The following is a 21,903-nucleotide window of genomic DNA, read 5'->3' as shown; positions in this document are numbered from 1 at the left end:
TAATATATAGTGTTACCTCTAGTATCTTTTTCAAAACTTTTTTGTCTTTGATAAGTGTCTTTCCACCTCTCCATGAATTTTTTTGTATCTTCTTTGTACTCTCCCTTCTTCTTCATAGAGATTTCTTTGTCTTTAAATTTATGGCTAAATATTCACATTTTTCACCTGTTTTGTGGCAACATTTTTTTTCTAGTGAATCTTCTTTGTTGGTAGGTTTACTGTCCTTTTCCACATGTTTTTCTTAAAGTGTGTTTAGACTGATATCATGCCCATTTAAAACTTTTTTTTACATCATTCAATGAGTTGAAGTATTCTGAATGAAGCATTTAAAAAAGCTCCTATGAGGAGGCAGGAGAGACTAGAGTAGCTTTCCAGCTTTCAAACCCTAAGAAGCTTCTGTTGCTACCGTAGAGATCAACTGTCCTGTGAACACAGTACGCCCATGTAATTCTCTGTGTAGCCTTACTACCTCTGCCTCTTTAAATCCATTGCTTTTCAAAGTTGAAGTTCAGGAGGATTTTTTTTTTCTTTCCCATTTCTGACACCAGATTTTCCCACTCATTATAGCTAGCAAATCATGCAGCATTTTTACTAGAGGGTGAACCCCTTCCTTTCAGAAAATATGTTTTTGCAAGACCATTCTTCAACCTACCTTCTAAGAAGTATCCTGTTGACTTCCTGCTAGTTGGATTTTAACCAATCTCAGCTAGTTTATCAGTCCTTACACAAATGTCAGAGTCTGCAGATGATCTGTGTCCTATTTAACTGAAGATAGAGTTTGAGGGTTATTTTTTTTTATTTTCTTTTGTTTTATTTATTTATTTATTTATTTATTTATTTAAATTTACCTGTTGGTTTTAGATGACTTACAGGAGACGTGGGGGGGATCTGGTATACGAAGTCATGTCCAAGAGGTTTTCTCAGCATTTTTTCCCTCAAAATAATAGCGCTTCCTTGAAACTTTCTAGCACAAAGTTTCAGGATTGGAAGTACTTTGTATGAAAAATGCATGTCTACGGACGAGCTGAATGAGTGTGGTATTATGATTACCTATTTCCTTTGGTTTCCTAAACCTTCACTTTTTGCCAAGACTCTCTCTCTCTCTCTCTTTCCCTCAACACATACACATATTTACAGACACACACACACACACACACACAGAGCACACAGAAGAGGACATATACAAGATTATCAATGATATAGAAAGTTTAAATAAGTGAAAACCAAAACTCTCCCTTGGATTTGGTAATGAGGAATTCCTCTGTGACCCTGAATAAATTGAGTTTGTGGCCAGAAACCAGAATTGTGAGTTAAAGTAATTGAGATGTGAACAAAAGATCATAAATTAAGACTACTTTTTAAATACACATTTTTCCCTCTTCATTGAAATATAATTGACATAGTGAAAGTTAAAGGTGTACAAGCTACTGGTTTGACACACTTATATACTGCAAAATTATTACCATCATAGAGTTAGCTAACACCTCTATCAGGTCACATAAAGACACATGGCTATTAAGGAAGGGAAAGTTTTACAGGGTCAAATAGAAAGAGCTAAGAAACTATATTTAGACCTCCTTAAGAAGCTTGTTTAGAGGATGGTGTCACAAGATTGTGAAGTCCTGTCCTTTAAGGTGGGGGTGGAAAGCAAGAAGTAGGAACATAATTTGTATTACAGCACAGTTATTAACAGCTCTGACTCTTAAGTCAGAGGGCCTGGATTTGATCCTGTTATAGCTCTTGTTAGCTCTGTGACTTGGTACAACTTAGTCTCCATGACCCAAAGTGATGCCCTAATCTATATGAGTCCAGATCTTTCTCATGAGCTCCATTCCCTACCTTCTGGATAACTTTGTTTGGGTGTCCTGCAGGATCTCCAACGTATCCAAAATTTAATCTACTATTTGTCCAATCCCCAAGCTTATTATCTCTGTATTTCCATTCTTAGTGAATGAAAGCATGTATGTAGAAACCCAAGCCAGAATGCTCATGTTTATCTAAATGCCTTCATTTCTTTCACACCTAACTTCTCATTGTGACCAATTGTATCAATTCTCATTGCATTAATTCTACCTCCCAATTTCACCTATAGTTCTTACCTCCTGCCCAACTTTACTGCTGCCATCTTGGAGTAGGTTTCCATCATCTCTTACCTACACTACTGCTCTCATATGGCCTCCACTCAGCTCCCTTGTACCTGGCCTTGAGCCAGAAATCCCCAGTTCAGATTTGTGGATCAAGGACCCAGGTAAGGGGGAGGGGAGACAGTTGGCAGAAGAGAAAGTGGAAGCAGTTGTCCATTGGCTGGAATTTGGCACAATCACATAGTAACCAGATTGGGTGGGTGGGGGCACCTCTCCACACTCCCACTTCTAATGGTCAAAACAATCCTGGTCTGCCTAATTTGGAATTAGTGAGACACATTGACTGAAATTTCTGTATTAGAAGGGCCTAAGTGGTATAGGAGAGAGGACACAGAACTTTCAGAGACATTCCCCACCCCACTCCCCCCGAACATCCTGCTTTTGTGGTGGGGAACTTCCTCTGGATAAAAGAAGAAAATACCCGAGTCTCTACTCTTGCCCATACACCATGCTTGAATCTATCCTTCATACCACCAACAAAGTGACTTTATGAACAATTTTAATCTTGCCATTCTGCAGATCAAACTTTACAATATTAGGATAAAACCTACATTTCTTATCAGGGCTTTAAAGTGCCTCCACAATCTGGTCCTGCCTATTTTCTTCTCTAGCCTTAAACCTTACTTACCTCCTTCCTCAGTCTCCGTTGCAGAAGGATGAAATAAAAGAAGGTACTACTCCTTCCCTTCCAGGAAAGAGAGCATTGCTCTTAAGAGGAGAACCTCTTTTCTTTAGAGAAAGACATTATTGTGTCTCTGGATTATGCAGAGGCAGTGCACCGAGCTTGGTGAGAAAGAAGCAGGTTAAGACAAAGGGAAATAGTGCTGAAATCCCACAGCAGGTGCAAGCTTGGAAATCAGTATGACAGAAGCAGGGATTAACAATGCAGATAAGTCATAGGAGAAGCAGGCAGGGAGCTAACAAGGGGAGAGTTATAAGACTGTATAGACCATTGTGAGGATTTTGACTTTTATTCAGAGGAAAAAAATCATAGAAGGATTTTGAACAAAGTGATATGATCTTATGTTTTTAAAGGATCTGGCTAATGTTGAGAGTAGATCAGACAAGGGTGGAAGCAGGGAGACAAATTAAGAAGACAATGAAATAATCACACAGGAGGTGATGGTGGCTTGAGCTGTGAATGGTCTAGGTGGGCCAGGGTGGGAAGGTAAAGGGTGGTAAAGATGGTGAGAAGTGGTCAAATTCTGGATACTTTGCAAGGTATATCCAACAGGATGTACTAGTGGGCTGGATGTGGGATATGAGCAAAGAAAAGGAGTCAAAGATTACTTCAGGTTTTCTGGCCTGAGCAACTGGTAGAACAAAGTGGATTTTGAGCTGAAAAGAGGATACTGTGCCAAGCTCTAGTTGGAAATATTGAAATTCAATTTGTACACATTAGGATTGAGCTAATCATTAGGCACATATCCTGTAGAGATGACTACCATGTTGCTGAGTGTGCAAGCCTGGAGTACAAGGGACAGGTCAGGCTGGAGGTCTATGTTTGAGAATTGTCATCATAGAGGTGGCATTCGAAACCTTGAGATCACCAAGGAAGTGAGTATAGATTGAGCAGGGAAAAGGACCCAGGCTGAGCCTTGCACAGTCCAATGTTAAGAAGCTGGGGAGAAGAGCAAGTACCAGCAAAAGAGATTGAGAGGCAGCAGTGGTGATGCAGAAGGAAAACCTAGAGAGTTGTTTCCAGAAGTAAAGTGAAGAAAACATATGAATGAGGATTGACTGACTATTCTAGAATGTCCAATGTAGCAGATAGAACCAGTATTTTGGAACCAATAATTGATTATTAGATTGAACACTATGGAAGTCATTGGTGACACAAGGATAGTTTTAATAAATTGTGAAGGTGAGACCTGTTTGGATTGGGTTCAAGAGAAAACAGGAAACAGAATTAGAGATAGGCAACATACACAATTCTTCCAAGGAGTTTTACTTAGGGGGAGTGGAGAAATGGAGTGGATATGGGGTCAAGAGATTGTATTTTTTAAGGTAGAATAAATAACAAACACTGTTCAGATTTATTATAATAAGCACTTACATATTATATTTGCTTTCTGAATTCATGTGACTACAGTTTGATAATAGGTCTTGTGACATTTGTTGTCTGAAATTTTCTTTAGTCTCCGAAAATATGTAAAATTGTTATTGTTTACAATGTAAAAATTTATACTGCATTATTCATACTGAGGTTTGATATGTAGTCTATGAATCTAAGTTATTTATTTAGAAGATGGCATCATTATCCTCAGTAACAGTATAAATGACAGTATATGAAACTTCCATGTGGTTCTCTTATACAGTGTACTAGGCATTAGGCTGCTTCAGAGACTTCATCTTGTATAAACAGAATAGTAACACAGGGGAAGTAATAATTATTGCCATTTTCAGACAAGGCAATTGAGTCTCAGAGAAGTTAATGAACTCTGCAAGGATACGGAGATTCCGAAAGAAGATCCAGAATGCAAAACCAATCTATTTGAACCCAGACGTAGGCTACTGGTCACTGTGCCCTTAAAGTCAATATGGTGAGTGTCTGCTGGACCCACAGTACTCTAAAATCTGGAACCTTGGTTCTCAACCCTGATGGTATGTTAGATTAAGGTGGTGCCAGGACTCCACCCAAGACCTGTCTCTAGATACAGCACTTTACCATCTGTAGTTTTTAAAGCCCCACAGGTGATCCCAATGTGATTTGAGATTCTAGTGTGGTTCTCACTGATTGTAAACCACTGAGCTCTATATTCCAGGAGGTTCCAGGGAAGATTTGAACTCAATGGCGTTATCACTACCAAATAACTGAGACCTCATCTCACCCTCATCATGCTGAGGGAAACCTTTTATTTTTTTATTATTTATTTATTTATTTACATTTTATTTATTTTTGAGAGAGAGAGACAGACAGGCAGAGCACAAGTGGGGGAAAGGCAGAGAGAGGGAGACACAGAATCCGAAGCAGGCTCCAGGCTCTGAGCTGTCAGCACAGAGCCCGACGTGGGGCTCGAACTCACAAACCATGAGATCGTGACTTGAGCTGAAGTCAGACACTTAACTGAGCCATCAAGGCGCCCCAGAGGGAAACCTTTTAGACACTGCCTTAAAAGCCTCACTATAAATTACCTTAAAATAAAACACTATAAATAAGCTTTCCCTTACAGCCTCCAGTCCCTACAAATGACCCCGCTTGACCCTCCCATCTGAAGACTGACCCCTGCCATGGATGTGGTATTAATCCTGTCCTTCATCAAACAGAATTATTTAAGGAGCTTTAGTTTTCTAACCCCTTGACTCAACATCAATGTATGAATAACAATAACCATGTATCAAGGACTTACGTGTGCCAGGCATGGTGTTAAGTGCTTTACGTGTGTTAACTCAATCCTCACCCTGACATTATGAGGTAGATGCCCTGATAATACTCATCTTACAGATGAAGAAACGGAATCATAGAGAAACTAAATAACATGGCCTACGTCACCCTGCTAACCAGCAGAACCCAGATTTGACCACAGAATCCATATTCCTTGTCCCTCACTACTCAACATCTCCACAGGCATGCCCCGGAGCTTCCTCACTGCAAGATGGAGTTTTTCCTTCTTACCACAAATCCTCCTCTTCTCCTGTTCTTTCCCAGCTAAAATCACGTCCTCACACTCATCATTTAAATTGATATCTCTAGATCATCCTTGACACCCATCACCCACAGCAATTAATTGGTCCCTATTATGTCCTTTGGAATGTTCCCCTCAGTGGCTCTCAAATCTTTCAGATCCTCGTGTGTTTCTTTTGAAGATTAGTTTACTAACTCCTGTAAAGAGTCTCCCTGTCTTTGGGGTGCCTGGGTGGCTCAGTCAGTGAAGCGTCCGACTTCAGCTCAGGTCATGATCTTGCAGTTTGTGAGTTCGAGCCCTAGGTCGGGCTCTGTGCTGACAGCTCAGAGCCTGAGTCCTGCTTTGGATTCTGTGTCTGCCCCTCCCCTGCTCATGCTCATGCTCTGTCTCTCAAAAATAAATAAACGTTTTTTATTTAAAAAAAATTCTTCCTATCCTGTCTTATCTTTTTCAATCCAGATCCCACTTCACTGGTTCTAGATTTGATCATCTATCTCTCTGCCCCTCCCCTGCTCATGTTCTATCTCTCTGTCTCTCAAAAATAAACAAATGTTTAAAAAAAAAAAGTCTTCCTATCCTGTCCTATCACTGGTTCTAGATTTCATCACTTGGTAATGCTAATTTGAGATTGCATGGGGCTTAAAATACTTCAGTGATGCAATGAGTCCCATATGATAAAACACCAATTCCTTCACAATGCAGCTCTGACTTACTTCTTCAAAGGCCTGCCCTACTGTTCCCTAGCCATTGTCCTTACCCTATAGACACTGTATATTCTTCTCTCAAACTCATAAACTGAGGGCCCATAAACAACCCCACCCCATGCTATACCACGTTGGTTCACCCAGTACTAGTGTGTGTGAATGTGTGCATGTGTGTGTCTTGACAGTTACCATTTAAAGAATTGGGAGAGTTCATGTAAAAATCCACATTTCCTACTTCTCTTGAAACATTACTTCACCAGTTGCTCATAGGTCTCACCACCCCACGTTGTGCCCCCAAACCCAACTCACCTCACACATTTGAGTGACCTGTATGACCCTGCAGGCATCTGAGTTTGTGATCTCTACTCTGGACTGTTAGAAGGTCTCTACATGTACCGTGTATCTTCATGCCTCTGTAATTTTGTTCACATTGTTTCTTCAGATCAGAGTACCCTTTCTCCACCTGGTAAGGTTCTCTTTATCTTTGAAAAAAAAAACAGATAAAGGATCACCATTTCCGTGAAGTTCTTCCAATAAAAGCGGTCACCCTTTGCTCAATGATCATTCCATTAAGCTTTATTTATATTTCTAATATAGCTCTCCCCAAACTTTTAAAACAGTTGTATATATGTGTTCTCCTGGCTAGATTGGGAAACCTGGATAGTAAGCTCTGTCTTGCTCAGCTTTCTACCCTCACCCACATTGTCTACCATCACGCTTTGCCCATTATATACCTTCCATGAACACTGAGTAAATTCACTTGAAATCGGAAGCTCTTTTTTGTTCTGTATTCAAGTCTTTTTATTCCTATTTTTGTGAAACGGAATGATTAAAGGACTTAGTAGTTTATGTATAAAGGATCAATGAGATTATTGTTTCATAAAAGCTTTGAGCAAATGTAAGTTTCTGAAGTCTTGAGTAAAAGTACACAGATGATTATGAGAGTTGGTCCTACCTGACTCCTAAGTGCATAATGCAAAGAAGTATATAAATACAACTCCCTTCCCTCCCTAGGATTGCCCATAAGAATCAAGTAAAAACGAATATAGTTTCAAAACAGTTTCACACTGATGACACATTTCTTAGGTGGTAATTACTTCATTAATCACCTCCCAACCTTCACTTACAGTTTCTAATCTCATGTTTTCATAGGAAGCTCACATTGTAAACTGCTTTTTCTACTATATCTTTATCTTTGAGACTCTATCTCCATTTCTTTTGCACTTTCTATTACAATAGAAGAATACTGAACTCCTAAGAATTTAGATCTAGGTTGAGAAAGAAGATAGAACATTTCTTATAAAATGCACACTAGGTAGCATACAGAACTTGCTCTAGGGAAGGAATGCCCAAAGTAGACATAAGAAGGAAACAAAAATTTTACACTCTCTTCTGGAGATGTAGGAATGAAGAGCCACAGGCCGCAGTTGCCAAAGTGAGATCTCAGAAAGAATGACCAGATTCTGTTGGGAGCTGCCTCTGTTTTTTGCCAAGACCATCTGCTGACAGCCCCAAGCCCCAGGCAGTGGACCGCAAAGCCTGTTAATATTGAAACTCCAATAACATTTTACTGTCTCCACTTTGTCTCCTTCTATCAGAATTGAACGTGGAGCAAGTGTGCACAGAGGAGCAGAAAAACTCCCTGGACAGTTGTAAATTAGCCTGATCCTGGGCTAAGCTCATGGGCATCTCTAAAGAACCCCATTTCTTCCCAAGGGCATTCCAAGTGGGGTGAAAGGAATCTAACGGGAACCAAACAGTCTGCAGTGTATCTACATTCCGGGAAAGTATGCCAGAAATTTCAGACTCAGATTTAAATCTTGATTTGTAATAGTCTTCTTTCCTTGTGATCCAATTTCCTCTTAATCAAGAAAGATTTTGTCTCCGTTAACCTTATCAGATGCTGTTGAACTCTGAGTACACATCTGACAGATTTCTAGGTAGAGTATTAAATCATCTCCCAAATTGTTTTAATCTTAGGAGGTAAATGACCTACATGATGAAAAACTGACATCAACATATTTTTTTTAAATAAATTTATCTCACCATTAGAATTAACTGACTTTCATGCCCTTTTTTATGCTCTTAGACAGCAATTCTCAATCAATATTGATTAGAGGAAAGGATACAGTTCCGAAGTCTATAGACTATTGTATGAGAAAAAATTCAATTTGTCTTACTTTAAGAAATTATTCAGTGCTGAGTTCTGAGCATTTTATCTGGTTTAGTATACTTCATATCTGGTTCTTTTTCTCTCCAAATGACCTATCTATCTAGTCCTTTTTTAAAAACTGTATTTCAATCTTTGTTCCGAGAATCGAATGCATGGCTTTTTCTATATCAACCTAAAGGAAGGGTATGTTATTAAAAACAAAAGGTCATGCGGGGTTTGCTTCTGATAGCGTTCACTTATTTTGTCTTTAAATGATCTTTTTTGAAAAATATTTTTCAACATATTTGAAAAGTTTTTTTGTAATAATAATTTCCGAAAGTCAGTGTGTGTGTGTAGGTCTTAATTTAAAGCTTAAAAAAAAAAAATTGGACCAAAAATTTGACCATCGTCTTACATATCAATATGACCTGTCTATACAACAATTCAAGCTTGAGACTGGAAAACCCGCCCTTTGTCTCCCCCTTACCTGGGCCTCGGTTTTCTCATCTGGAAAATTAAGGTTGGAGGAGGTGATTCTAAGGTCTGTATCAAATAGAGGTGAAGACAAAAGAAAAAGGTAATAGGATCTTTGATAACTAGAGTAAAAAGCACAAGTTTTAAATCAGACAGATCTGGGTTTGAATCACGGATATATTAGCTGTAGGAAGTGAGATTTCAATGTACTCCTCTATAAAATGGGACTAATCAAGAGCCCTTTTGAGATTTAAATGAGAACAAGCCAATAATATTCCTAGAACAATTTGTGCACATATTTTACGCCGCTATAAATGGTAGGACCATATTTTAAGGTCAAGAAGAACATAGGGCTGAGCACATGATCAAATCTAGTCATTTCCACTCTGGCACTTGAGAAGAAAGGGAGTGCGTATCACTGTCCTTTACCAGCAGAGACGTCCGTCTGCCGTGATGAAACTGGAGACGTCAGGGTTTAAAAAAAGCACACCATCGCGGGGAAGGCACCACATCTTGGCAAGAAATATTTCACATAGTTTCCACGGTCACCAAACTCTTCCCACCCCACACCCTGCTTCTATTTAAATCTCAGGCACTCCACAGGTGGACAGTCGCTTCAGCCAGTGCCCGGGCTACCGGCAGAGAAGAGAAGGGTGGCATGGCTCTGGGAGAGAAGGGAAGAGAGGAGGGCCCAGCCAAGCATGCCCTCCGGAAGGTCCGCACAGCCACCCTGGTTATCAACTTGGCCCGAGGCTGGCAGCAGTGGGCAAACGAGAACAGCATCAGGCAGGCCCAAGAGCCCACAGGTTGGCAGCCGGGAGGGACCCAGGACGCACCCCGAGCTCCTAAGCCAGTGATCTACCCCGCCCCCCACCAGAAAGCTCAGAGCGCCCCGAAGTCTCCCTCCCAAAAGCCAGAGGGAGCCGCTGAAGGGTCTCGTATCAAAAGGAGAGAGGTGACCAAAACGATTGTCAGCAAAGCTTACGAGAGAGGAGGGGATGTCAGCCACCTCAGCCACAGGTACGAGAAGGACGGTGACATGCCTGGAGCCGGGCGGCAAGAGGATGACATTGACAGAATCCTCCAGAGCCATGGCTCCCCGACGCGCAGGAGAAAGTGCGCCAACCTGGTGTCCGAGCTGACCAAAGGCTGGAAAGAGATGGGACGGGATGAGCCCCAGTGGCGGAGTGACAGCATAGACACAGAGGACAGCGGCTATGGAGGGGAGACCGAGGAAAGGCCCGAGCAGGACGGAGAGCAGGTGGTCGCCATCAGAATCAAACGCCCCTTGCCTTCCCAGTAAGTGAATGCCCCCTTCAGCTCCTTACTCTGCCTTGGAGCCGTGATCAGCCATGGGGACCGGGAGAGCAGGGAAATGCTACCAAGGTTAGAAGGAGAATCTTAAAGACTGGGCCGGCAGTGAGGTCCTGTGGGGACTAAAGGGGCAGTGCCCAGCTACACATGGGACTTGGGGTCGAGGGCCTATACTATTTTGTTTCTGCTTTCTGTTTTGAACTGGCTACTCAAGTCTTAGCCTCAACAAAGATAAAGCCACCAGAGAAGGTTGTCTGCTTTGGGTACATTTTTAAAATACATTCTATGATGAGTAACAAACTGACTTATTTCTCTGCTGAAACAGTGCTTGTTGGTACAGCGGGCAAACCTTTCCCTGGTCTCAAACCAGTCTGTAGTGTTATCAGCAGACACATCTACCTAGAGAGTGCCTTCGGGGCAGAGGTCTCTGTGACCCAGTAAACGGGTGGGGAGGCTGCTATCTAACTCCAGAGTAGGCTCTGAAGTCAGATCCAAGTTCAAGTTCCAGCTCCGCCTCCACTATAGTTAACAACACTGTTACATGCTTGAAAGTGGCTAAGAGAGTAGATCTTAAATGTTCTCAACACATGCACCCAGTTTATTTTTCTAAACCCATTTCTTTGCAAAATGATAGCAACAGTAACCTTAGGGGATAAAGTCTGTTGTACTGGCAGAAGTAAACGAGATTAAGGCTGCCAGGCCCTTAGCACAGTACCGGCCACATATACTCCATATGTAAAAGGTGTTATTATTCATATAGATTCTATTATTTGGCAATTTTTCAACGTTTCAGAAAAAGTTCGTTCTGTTGGTAAACAAAGACAGACACACTATTAAAGCCAGGTGATTAAAATACCACAATCCGAAAACATTTAGATGTCAAATACACATACCTACACACTCAGACATACACACTGAGTCAAACTGATACATTTGTTCAGACAGAAAAAAAAAAGACATGCTGTCTTTCAAGACACTCCACCTGCACATAGTAGAAAGTCTGGATATCTCAATCCACAACTGTAGGATATCAAAATATGTGAAAAGTCTCTGATGAATGCTGATCAACGGACTCCCTCTTGGAATATTAGATGTGTGGGTATGCTTTTTAAATTTAATGAAATAAGGTAAAGAACAAACCTGATTACCTGGTTTGACAAAAAACTGTCTTACAGATTGTGACTTTAAAGGCATTTTGAAAGAGGACTACAATATCACATGTTTTCAAGAAAAGTGAAATGGCACATCTAGATAATTGTAACAACCCTCGTGCATTTAATGTGTGCCACGGGTATTTTACATGCTTTGTCCTTTTCTGAGGCAGGTAGTATCCCATGTCAGGGATCAGGGTACTAAAGTTCAGAAGGGAAAGTTTACCCAGCAAGTTTGTGACAAAGCTGAGATGTGCCTGTCTCCAAATGCAATGTTTTGAAAGCAGACACGGTGCTCTCAGGCGGGGCCTTGAGGATGTGTGAAGAGATCTGGATCTGTATTCTACTCATGTTCATGCAGAAATTCGTTATCAGATATAATTGTTCTACCAGAACATATGGAACCACAGTCTAATTCTGGCCTTGTGGATTTTGGGTGTGGGTGTGTATGTGCTAGAAATGGAATACTAGAACCTAACAGAATCAAGACTGAGGATGGCACAATGAAGATCTTCTGTCAGCACGCTTTGGATTGGCCAGAGGTAGGAACGTGACAGCTGGCATCGATCTCCCAGGCATGTATTCTTCTTTGGCACCTGTCAATGTGTATTCTTATGTTTATTCGTTTCATCCTCGTAATATTCTCCTGGGGTAGGTATAATTATCATCCACATTTGATAGATGGGGGCATAAGACAAAGACATAGTAGAAAATTTGTATAAGAGTGTACAGCCCAAGGGATTTGAAGGTAGGCAATCTGGCTTCCAATTCCACCCTCTTCACTAGACTCTAAACTATTTCACCTGGAAGTGAGGACTCGCATACATGACCCTTCACAAGTTCCTAAAGTCAGACATGTACATGGACACCTTCTTAGTGTGATGGGAAGGTGCATAAGCTTTGAATAAGAGACAATTAGGTTTGAATCATGGTTACTTTGGCAAATCCTCTCTGTCCTCATCTTAAAAAAAAGACATAAGCCATAGAGTTATTTTGATATTAATATGCAGAGCAGTGGACCCAGAGGAACTCGTGAATAAATTGTATGCATTGTAAGCAGAGAAGAAGGCCCAGCCATGGTAATCCCAATCCTACAGGACACTAGGAGACTGGTCCTCAGGGCTGGGGTGGAAGAGTGGGATTAAATCTCTTCATTCCTTCTTTGGTTCCTTTCTCTCAGTCTTGGAGTACATAGGGTACCAGAATGTCTTATGCAGAGACAGCATCTCTTAATGTCAGCAGTAATCCTAGCTGTGCTCAGAAAACTACAGCAGAAGCCTGTTGGGACTCTCAAATACTGTTTGAGAAATGAGTGTGGCATTATTGAGTAAGCCTATATGAAGGGGGGGTTTTGTTCACTTAATCCTAAGTGCCATTAATTACCCATTTCCACCAATAGGGAGCAAATTATGTATCATGAGGGACTAAGTAGAATTTTCTTGGTGGTCAAGATGTTTCATAGATAATAAAAATGAATAAGTCAGATTTGGTAAAAAGTAGAGATATTCTTTACTAACAGAGTTTTGCTAACCTATGAAAATGGTTTCTATTTTATGCCGTATTTTTAAAATACTGAGTGTTTTGATTGTACGGCTACATGACTTGTTTGGTCCAGCTCCTTTAGACAAAAGGAATTGCATCCCTCACCAGTACAAAAATGGTGAGATCTCCTGTACAAAAGTGCCAAACATCCACTTATCCTCCCTGCCAAGTTACATTCAGCAAAAATAATAATTGAGCATCAGAATGCCATTTTATAGATAAGGGAATGGACACACAGAGACATCAAGAAATGTATCCAAATCATAGAGTTAGTAAGTGATGAAGTTGGGAAGGTTGATGACAGAGCTTATGTTCCTAACCACTGATTCTCTGAGAATCTACCAATTCTCTCAGTAGAAACAGACTCAAGATATAAAATGGAAGGCAAAGTGTCAGCTTAACTAATGGAATCCTAATAACACCCAAAGTGTAAGGTTTGGGTACAACTATATTGAAGGGTTTTATTAGAAACAGAGGCCAAAGTATGGCTTTCTGCTATCGACCCCAATTCTAGAGCATGGAACCCTTTCTATGGACGCTGAGGACAGTTGCCAATTTGCAAGAAGAATCACAGGCCAGGCTCTCAAATCTGATTGCTGACAGAAAGAGATAAATGTGACCCCGTGAATGCATGCTTCCCTTAATCAAACTGGCTACACTTCCTGTGGAGAGGAGTAAGCGAATCAATGCACAGAGGAGCAAATTCTTGGCAACACTTTCCCGGGAAGTCGGAAAGGAATTATTTGCTTTCCTGACAGAGAAATGTTGCTGTGCTAAGAGGAGAGATGCCCCCTTGGCTGCAGTAGAGTCACACTCTGCAGTGGGGCAATGAGAGCAGATCTCTGCTTTCTCCAGGCAGATCCAAGACAGACCAGAAAACTTCACCTCCAAGCCCAACGGCGTTTTGAAGCATCATTTGGTGATGCAGGTGAAGGCCACCTACCAGAGTGTTTCTAGTGTCAGTGAACTTGGTTAAGTTTGAAATATGCCTTTCAAGACTTTTATTTCCCATGGGGTTTATTCATATTTAATAACTTACCCGTATAATTATTACTCCAGAATGATAAAAACCTATGATACAGTTGGTTCCTATATTCTCATTATATTGCTGAATATCCCATTCACAGAAGAAAGGAACCCTTGAACTGATGTCAATTTCATAATTTATTTCAGTGAAAGAATGTACACTTTCCAATGAGAATGCTTAGAATGTCTAGTAGAATTAGTTACTTTTGCACATTATAGGACCAGGGAAATACTTGTTGATTGTAAGAAACTTTGTTTACTAAGAATGAAACTAAGAAGGCAAGTTTAAATATTACTATCCTAAATATGGGTGTGATGTCAGTCTTTGAATATTGCTTTGCTTTCTATAAATTTATACTAGATTGTACTTCTGAAGCTCAATCTAAACTATTATTCTCATTGTTACTTGAAAACAAAAACAGGATAAGCAAGTATATTGTTTCTTATATTCATTGACCAAGAGGATATTCAAGGTATAACATTTTCTAATCCTGATTTAAACATGATACTTTCAGGCTTTTTTAAAATTGGAAATACAATAACAATACAGAACATTTATAAGATAAAGACAATTAAGGTAAGGTACCTCGTTAAGGTATATTTTCTCTTAGGACTTCATCTTTTATAACCTGCCTATTTTCTAATTCTTCCTTATTGGACCAATTTCTTTGCTTTCCTTCTGTCCTACTATTGGGAATTACAATTTGACAATATAACAAATGGGCATTAAGAATTAGGAGGTGCTTTTTTAGAAGATAAATGCTTCACTTCCTCAGAGATTTATTACCTCACTAACATCAACCCTATCCCTAAAGACACAGAGTTGAAAATTGGGAAAAAAACCCACATCAAGGAATCAGAGACTCATATAACACACAGTTTGAACAAGTTAGCTTTGGATGCCGATTTGAGTATTTTCCTTTTTTTCCCTTTTTTTAAATTACAAAATCAACATGATACCAACATGAAAGATGATTTTTAAAAAAATGAAAAAAAAACTGGACCTGAATACTAACAGTTATTTTCAATTATGCACACGCTAATGATTTCTTCATCTTGATGTGTACACATTTTACATAGTTAGAATTTTACCATATACTCAAATTTGTATTAGTCTCATTATTTTCATGAATTTCTTTCAGTGATTATTTATTGTCTTTTTTTTTTTCATTATTGAATATCCAGTGAGTACCTAAAACAGTATCTGACACACACCAGGTGTCATAGCTACTTTAATAAAGGATGCCAAAGTGCCCAAAAGCACCTGACAGGGAAGATGTACAGGAGTCCCCTCCTTACGTGTGGGGGATACATTCTAAGACCTCTAGTGGATACTGAAAACTGCAGAAAGTACTTATATATACTATGTTTTTTTTTCCTATACGTACATATCTATGATAAAGCTTAATTTACAAAATTAAGCACAGTAAAGACATTAACCACAATTGAACAATTCTAACCATGTAGTATAATAAAAGTTATGTGAATGTGGTCTCTCTCTCAAAATATCTTCCTGTTCCGTATTCACTCTTTTGTGACTACGTGAGATGACAAAATGAGGTGAATGATGGCACCGTGATGTAGTGTTAGGCTACTGCTAACCTTCCGATGACTCATTAGGAGGAAGCTCCTGTGCTCCCAGACTGGGGTTGCCCGCGGGTAACTGAAACCATGAATAAGGGGTGGACTACTGTATTACATTTTCTTATATAGGACAGAAGTTCAGTTGATGCTTGAGAAACATTTGTGTGAGTTAACAAATGATGCTACTCTTTTCACTTTCTTCTGAGACGTTTCAAGTCTCTTCTCTAGCAGGATGACCCAGTCTGAAATCAGGTGTGAGCTTTGGTTATATATGTTAGGACGGCTTTGGGCTTGTTATTGAAGACGATGCCTGTCATGGATGGCCGTGGTTCTAAGGGGAGGTTCTAATGTTTGCTCTCATTTGATAACAAGGTCCAGCAGTCCATACTCTGAACAGGGATAGTCTGTGGAGAGGCAGGTGATGGTGAGGACCAGGGGGCTGAGGGAAATCCATTCCATTTCAGTGTGGTGTAATTCCTAGCACTTTTCCACACATATGTGATTTTTAAAAATTGCAATAATTGTGTATACAGTTTTTGTGTGCTTTTTCCTGATTAACTTTGTTATATACTTTGTGTATACTGTTTTTATGTGCTTTTTGCCAGATTAACTTTGTCATATACTTTTGTCCACACGGCTACAAGAATAACAGTGTTATACGTATCAGCATATCCCTGGTTTTGGCTCTGTTTTAATAAAGAAACTGAATGCAGCAAACATAGTTTTGAACACACAAAGCATGGGAATTAGTGAAAGTTCGCCCTCTAGTGGTTGTTATTCCTCTCTTGAAAACTGTGCTGCTAGAAGTAACCTGTGTCTCCCTACCCACATCTGGGAGTTTCCTGCATTGGGATAACCAGATTTCAGGAAGTGAGATTGGACAGTGAGGAACACTCACATCTGACCTGTAGCTGGGTTTTGAAGAGAGAGTTGTGAGAGCTTGGATAGGAGGGGCCACTTAGCTCAGGCCTGTGGTTCATGCCAGCAACTTCAGTGAGGCTCTACAGCACCAATCCCCGTGCTTCCAGACATAAGGGCACTTGGGGAGAGAAGGAAGGGCGGGTCACTCGTGACATTGAGGAATACAAATCTCTGACTTTTAGACAGTCCGAGAGTTTCCTTGTGAAGACAAAGAGTCCTAGGAGAAAAGAGTCTAGGAGACTGGAGATACAGAAAAGACAGAGACATCCTTTAAAGATAAACTACCTATTTTAAAATTGGGCCTGCACCTTCACGATACTACTGGTCTACGCTTTCCAATGCTGTTTTTTAATAACAAGAAAATGCATTCCAAATTGCAAGGAAAATACACACACATCTGAAACATAAATCATCTACTTATTAGACACTGTACCCCCCATGATGAGTACCATCACTGCACGGTGGGAAGGATAATGACTTTAGCCTCAGACAGTTGGTATCTGAATACTGCCTTTGCCACTGGTTTAGGGCAGTGTTTCACAGTAGTGACACACAGACCTGGTTCAAATCCCAGCACTATCACTTAATAGTTTTGTGTCTTTAAGCAAGTTACTTAACCCCTCTGACCTCAGTTTCCTCATCTGTGAAGAGAGATTAGTAGTACCAATCTCCTAGAATGATCATAGGAATGTTAATAAAAAGTGTTTGGAAGAATGCCAGCACCAAGTATTCAATAAATGTTACAATTGCTACCTATTGTCTTCTACCTATACAACTTGATATTCCAAAATTCGTGGCACATCATTGATACTAGAATACACTCTCCTAAAAATCCATATATGAACATATATACATAAGTAAGTAGTACAATACACGTGTACTATATGTATAATAAGCCTTGTTTTGGGAAAATAACTGGTTCCTGAATTCCTATACAAAGTGGTTCCTCTTAATATATTCATATGATTCCAGTTCTAAAATGTTACTAACATGCAACGTTAAGACACACATATTTACATTATATTTGTGTAAGGAAGCTTTTTCCTTGAAATAGAGTTTAATACTTTTTATGGTATACCAAAATAAGAACAATGGTGGTTGTCAACTATCCTTGAAAAAAAAAATAAAGAACAAAGGTGTGACCGTTCTAATTTTTCTTCTTTCATTTCTAATTTTTTGTACTGTGATTATATTTTGTTTATAGTGAAAAAATTAGACTTACATTAAGATGCGTATGCGTAGGAAGTACAAAGAGAAAACAACACTTGGATGTTAAATATCGGTGTCTTGATCCTTCACCCTCTCTACCTTTTAGGGCAAATAGATTTACAGAGAAACTCAGCTGCAAGGCCCAGCGGAAATACAGCCAAGTGGACAACCTGAAAGGGAGATGGCAACAATGGGCTGACGAACACATACAGACACAGAAGCTCAATCCTTTCAGTGAGGAATTTGATTACGAGCTGGCCATGTCCACCCGCCTGCACAAGGGAGATGAAGGCTATGGACGTCCCAAGGAGGGAACCAAAACTGCAGAAAGGGCCAAGCGAGCTGAGGAGCACATCTACCGAGAGATCATGGACATGTGCTTCATCATCCGCACCATGGCCCACCACAGACGAGATGGCAAGATTCAGGTTACTTTTGGAGACCTCTTTGACAGATACGTTCGCATTTCAGATAAAGTAGTGGGCATTCTTATGCGTGCCAGGAAGCATGGACTGGTTGACTTCGAAGGAGAGATGTTATGGCAAGGCCGAGATGACCATGTTGTGATTACTCTACTCCAGTGAACCTTCAACAACAAAAGCCAGACTTGACCCACTGTTGTCTTAATGCTAAATGTAATAAGAATTAAAATGCAAACTGCTCTGTAATAACCTAGTAAATATTAAACAATTTTTACGTAAGTGACTATCTGGCACTCTATTTCTGAGGTAGTTTGAAGATCTTGAGGAAGCATACACAAAGCATTTCAGAAAGCACATAGTGTTATTAGTATACAATAATAGCATAAGCATTTGAAATTCTACTTACCCTTCAGGCAAAAATATTTGGCTATTAATTGCAGAAATTATAGATCTTTAAATAATTACTATGTCTAAGAAAAACTCTAACTTTAGGTAAATATTAGCAGAACATAGTAAGATGTATCTTTTGGGGGGGGAAAGAATTACATTAAGTTTAGCCAAACTAAAATTTTTCTAAGAAGTTTGATTTTGTACTACTACTTCTATCAAAGCATCACTTATAAAATAAACACATAGGTAAAAAGTACCCAAACAAGATGCTGAAATTGCTGAAATGTCTCTGTGAGCTTGGAATTTTAAAGATTGCCAATAGGAATTAATCATCCTTCTGTATGAATTGCACAAACCACATAAAAACAAACATGACTGGTGGTTTTAGAGCTAAAGGAGAAGCTGGTATGTTCACCTTCACTGGGAAAGTATAGTGCAAGTGAGAGATTCAGAATTGTCTGTCTTTGTAGGACTTCTTGGAGAAGTTTTTTCTCAAAACCTTGACGAGTCACGCTTCTTACATGTATGTCAATATACAACGAAGTAGGCATACAGAAAATTCTACAATGGAGTGGAATGTTCAGTGTAGGAGAATCTGATAGAATCATTGCTTGGTAAATTAGAAACAGATCTGAGCCATTTTAATTTTCTTTATGCTCTACAAACTTTATGAAATATCTAAAAGTCGTAAAATGGCAATATTAGTTTTGCCAAAGTTTAGTTTGGCAATATTAGTTTGCCAATGAAAAAAATCTGTTTGATATGACAGAGAAATTTAGTGGGCATTAATCTGCTATTTATTTATTTTTCTCAGATTTAATGTGTCTTAGAAAATTCTAAAAACAATAAAATGTGAGGTTATAATTCTTACCAAATACAATGAAAGTTAGTAAATATTACGGTACTTTCGTGTTAAATACAGAATTTAACGTCAAATTATGATACCTCAAAATAGTAGACACTTGAATTGTTAGATAATAGGTTTAATATAAAGTATGGATTAAACTACTATAGGAATTATCTTTGTTTTCATGTGTGATTCTCTTTCAAACTGAAAGTTGCAATATCTTCTTAAAGAAGGATGTACATTTTTGTTTCCATAATAGATTCTGTTAAATTACAAACTAATGACCAAAATTTCCAAGTAGAATCTCATATAAGATGTACACTTCTATCACGGTGAAACCTACGTCAACGTTTGAAGTCATGCACAAGAATAAAAGATATTTTCTGTATTTTCTGTTATTTATATATTACTATTTTAATATATAATGTTACATTCCACAATACCACTTTCTTGTGTTTGAAATACAACCAAATTGTAGAGTACAATTGGTTACTTCTAGCATCAGTAGAATTTTTCGACCAAGGCTTCAAAAGAATTTCCTCATATTCAACTCTGGACAGTAACAGTTTATGCAGGCACTGATGCAGATTATTCAAACTTCAGTATATTTGAATTTGAAGATGGAGTTAGAAAGTCTTCTCAGTGAGCCTATGTGAACACTCCACTGAATAAGGTGTGGCTGTGAAATGAGAAAGCTAGTTTCCTTAAAGGAAAAATGCCTGCTATGCAACAGGTTTTCATCCTAAAACTCCATGATAAGAAAATCTATAGTTGGAAAACTTAGAGCTGTTAGACAAAAAAAAAAGACAAGAACCCCAATGGCAAAAGTCCTCATAGATATTTTTCATAGCCACCAAAACAATGTATGAAATAATTACACATGAAATACACACCATCAATAGCATTGTACCAATGGTAATTAAAAAAAAAAATTTTTTTAACGTTTATTTGAGAGACAGAGCACAAGCAGGGGAGGGACAAAGAGAGAGGGAGACACAGAATCTGAAGCAGGCTCCAGGCTCTGAGCTATCAGAACAGAGCCCAATGCGGGGTTTGAACCCACAAACTGTGAGATCATGACCTCAGCCGAAGTCAGATACTTAACTGACTGAGCCACCCAGGCGCCCCTACCAATGGTAATTTTAAATCCCCAATAATAAGCACTATTCAATCGGTTTTCAAACTTTCAGAGTTTTCCCTTTTCCAAACTGTCAATAGCTGTTTAAAGAGTTCTGGGACAGCTAAAATGTACTTTTTAAAACCCCCTTCTGTCTGGACCACCAAATGTTTAATGCCTTTCAACTTTTAGAACTTGGATGTTTTATGATTTGCTGATTCCCAAGTTCACCTTCTTACCATTATGCCTACTTAACCGGAACAGGAGGGAAGTTCTGGATTCAGGTTTTCTCTTCCCCACACTTTGTTGGAGGTGGGGCCGCACCTATATTCTTCGTTTGCTTTTTCTGCTTCGAACTTCCCAAACTCGTTATTTTTTTTATTAAAACAAAATTTTTAATGTCTTATTGTTTTTGAGAGACAGAGAGCGCAGAGTGCAAGTGGAGGAGGGGCAGAGAGAGAGGGAGACACAGAATTCAAAGCAGGCTCCAGGCTGTGAGCTCTCAGCACAACCCCCCCCCCCCCAGGGGCCCCTTCTTTTTTTAAATACTACCAACCGGTATATCAGGTGCTGATTCTCATATCATGTGGGAAGAATTCTGTGTAAACCAAATTTTTGTGTCAATGGGAACTCATGCTCAGGGAAGTATTACTGTACTTTATTAAGTCATTCTGTTCAGGGACAAGAGGAACAGACCATCTGAACCCCGCTAAAGTGGCCTCTCAGGGTAGATGCCCCCTTGATTCCTAGAATGTTTTTTCAGTACTTTCAATTAATTTCAATAAATTTCAGTTCCAATTTCAAAAATATGCATGCATGCATACATATATATACACACTAGATTGTGTGTGTATGTGTGTGGAGAGACAGAGATGGGAAGAGAAGGAGAGAGGGAGAGAGGGAGAAAGAGATGGAGAGAGGGAGAGAGGGAGAGGGAGGGAGAGAGAGAGAGAGAATAATCAGAAATAATGAAACTGACTTCCTGTAGGGATGGGTGGAAATGAGTTGAAAGAGAATTCTGTAGAGTTTTGACTTTGGAACTCTTTAAATCCTAACATATACAAAAAGTAAAATTAAATAAATGACAGATAAAACCCTAAAATTGAATATAAGTAACAACCCAAATTCTATTTCAAATGATTAATCACACAGAATGAAAAGAGGGATGTACATAACTCTTGAATACAATACTTTGATTAAATACTTCAGTCTAGGGGCACCTGGGTGGCTCAGTCGGTTGAGCATCTGACTTCGGCTCAGGTCATGATCTCACAGCTCGT

The 21,903-nt window shown here is 39.4% G+C and overlaps 1 protein-coding gene and 1 long non-coding RNA gene across 4 annotated transcripts in view; one reads left to right on the top strand and one right to left on the bottom strand.

The window, feature by feature from the left end:
• Positions 1–6,945, bottom strand: part of LOC125156576 (uncharacterized) — a 31,634-nt gene extending 24,689 nt beyond the window's left edge. The window contains exon 1 of the long non-coding RNA XR_007148680.1: positions 6,784–6,945. This is a non-coding gene — a long non-coding RNA (uncharacterized LOC125156576). The remainder of the gene's footprint in view (positions 1–6,783) is intronic.
• ABRA (actin binding Rho activating protein) overlaps positions 1–18,552 on the top strand; it is a 38,556-nt gene extending 20,004 nt beyond the window's left edge. The window contains exons 1-2 of one of the 3 annotated variants that reach the window (XM_047842728.1): positions 9,759–10,399; positions 17,954–18,552. In XM_047842728.1, the coding sequence (XP_047698684.1) occupies positions 9,759–10,399; positions 17,954–18,431 (1,119 nt within the window). In that variant the 3' untranslated portion in view covers positions 18,432–18,552. Of the gene's footprint in view, positions 1–9,758; positions 10,400–17,953 lie in introns of those variants that run through there. The other 2 variants (XR_007148678.1, XR_007148679.1) reach the window with 2 other exon arrangements.
• Positions 18,553–21,903: the final 3,351 nt, after the last annotated feature.

Source organism: Prionailurus viverrinus, chromosome F2 (assembly GCF_022837055.1).
Source record: "Prionailurus viverrinus isolate Anna chromosome F2, UM_Priviv_1.0, whole genome shotgun sequence".
In the NCBI taxonomy this organism is placed as follows: Eukaryota; Metazoa; Chordata; class Mammalia; order Carnivora; family Felidae; genus Prionailurus; species Prionailurus viverrinus.
This window is presented reverse-complemented; position numbering and strand designations above follow the sequence as displayed.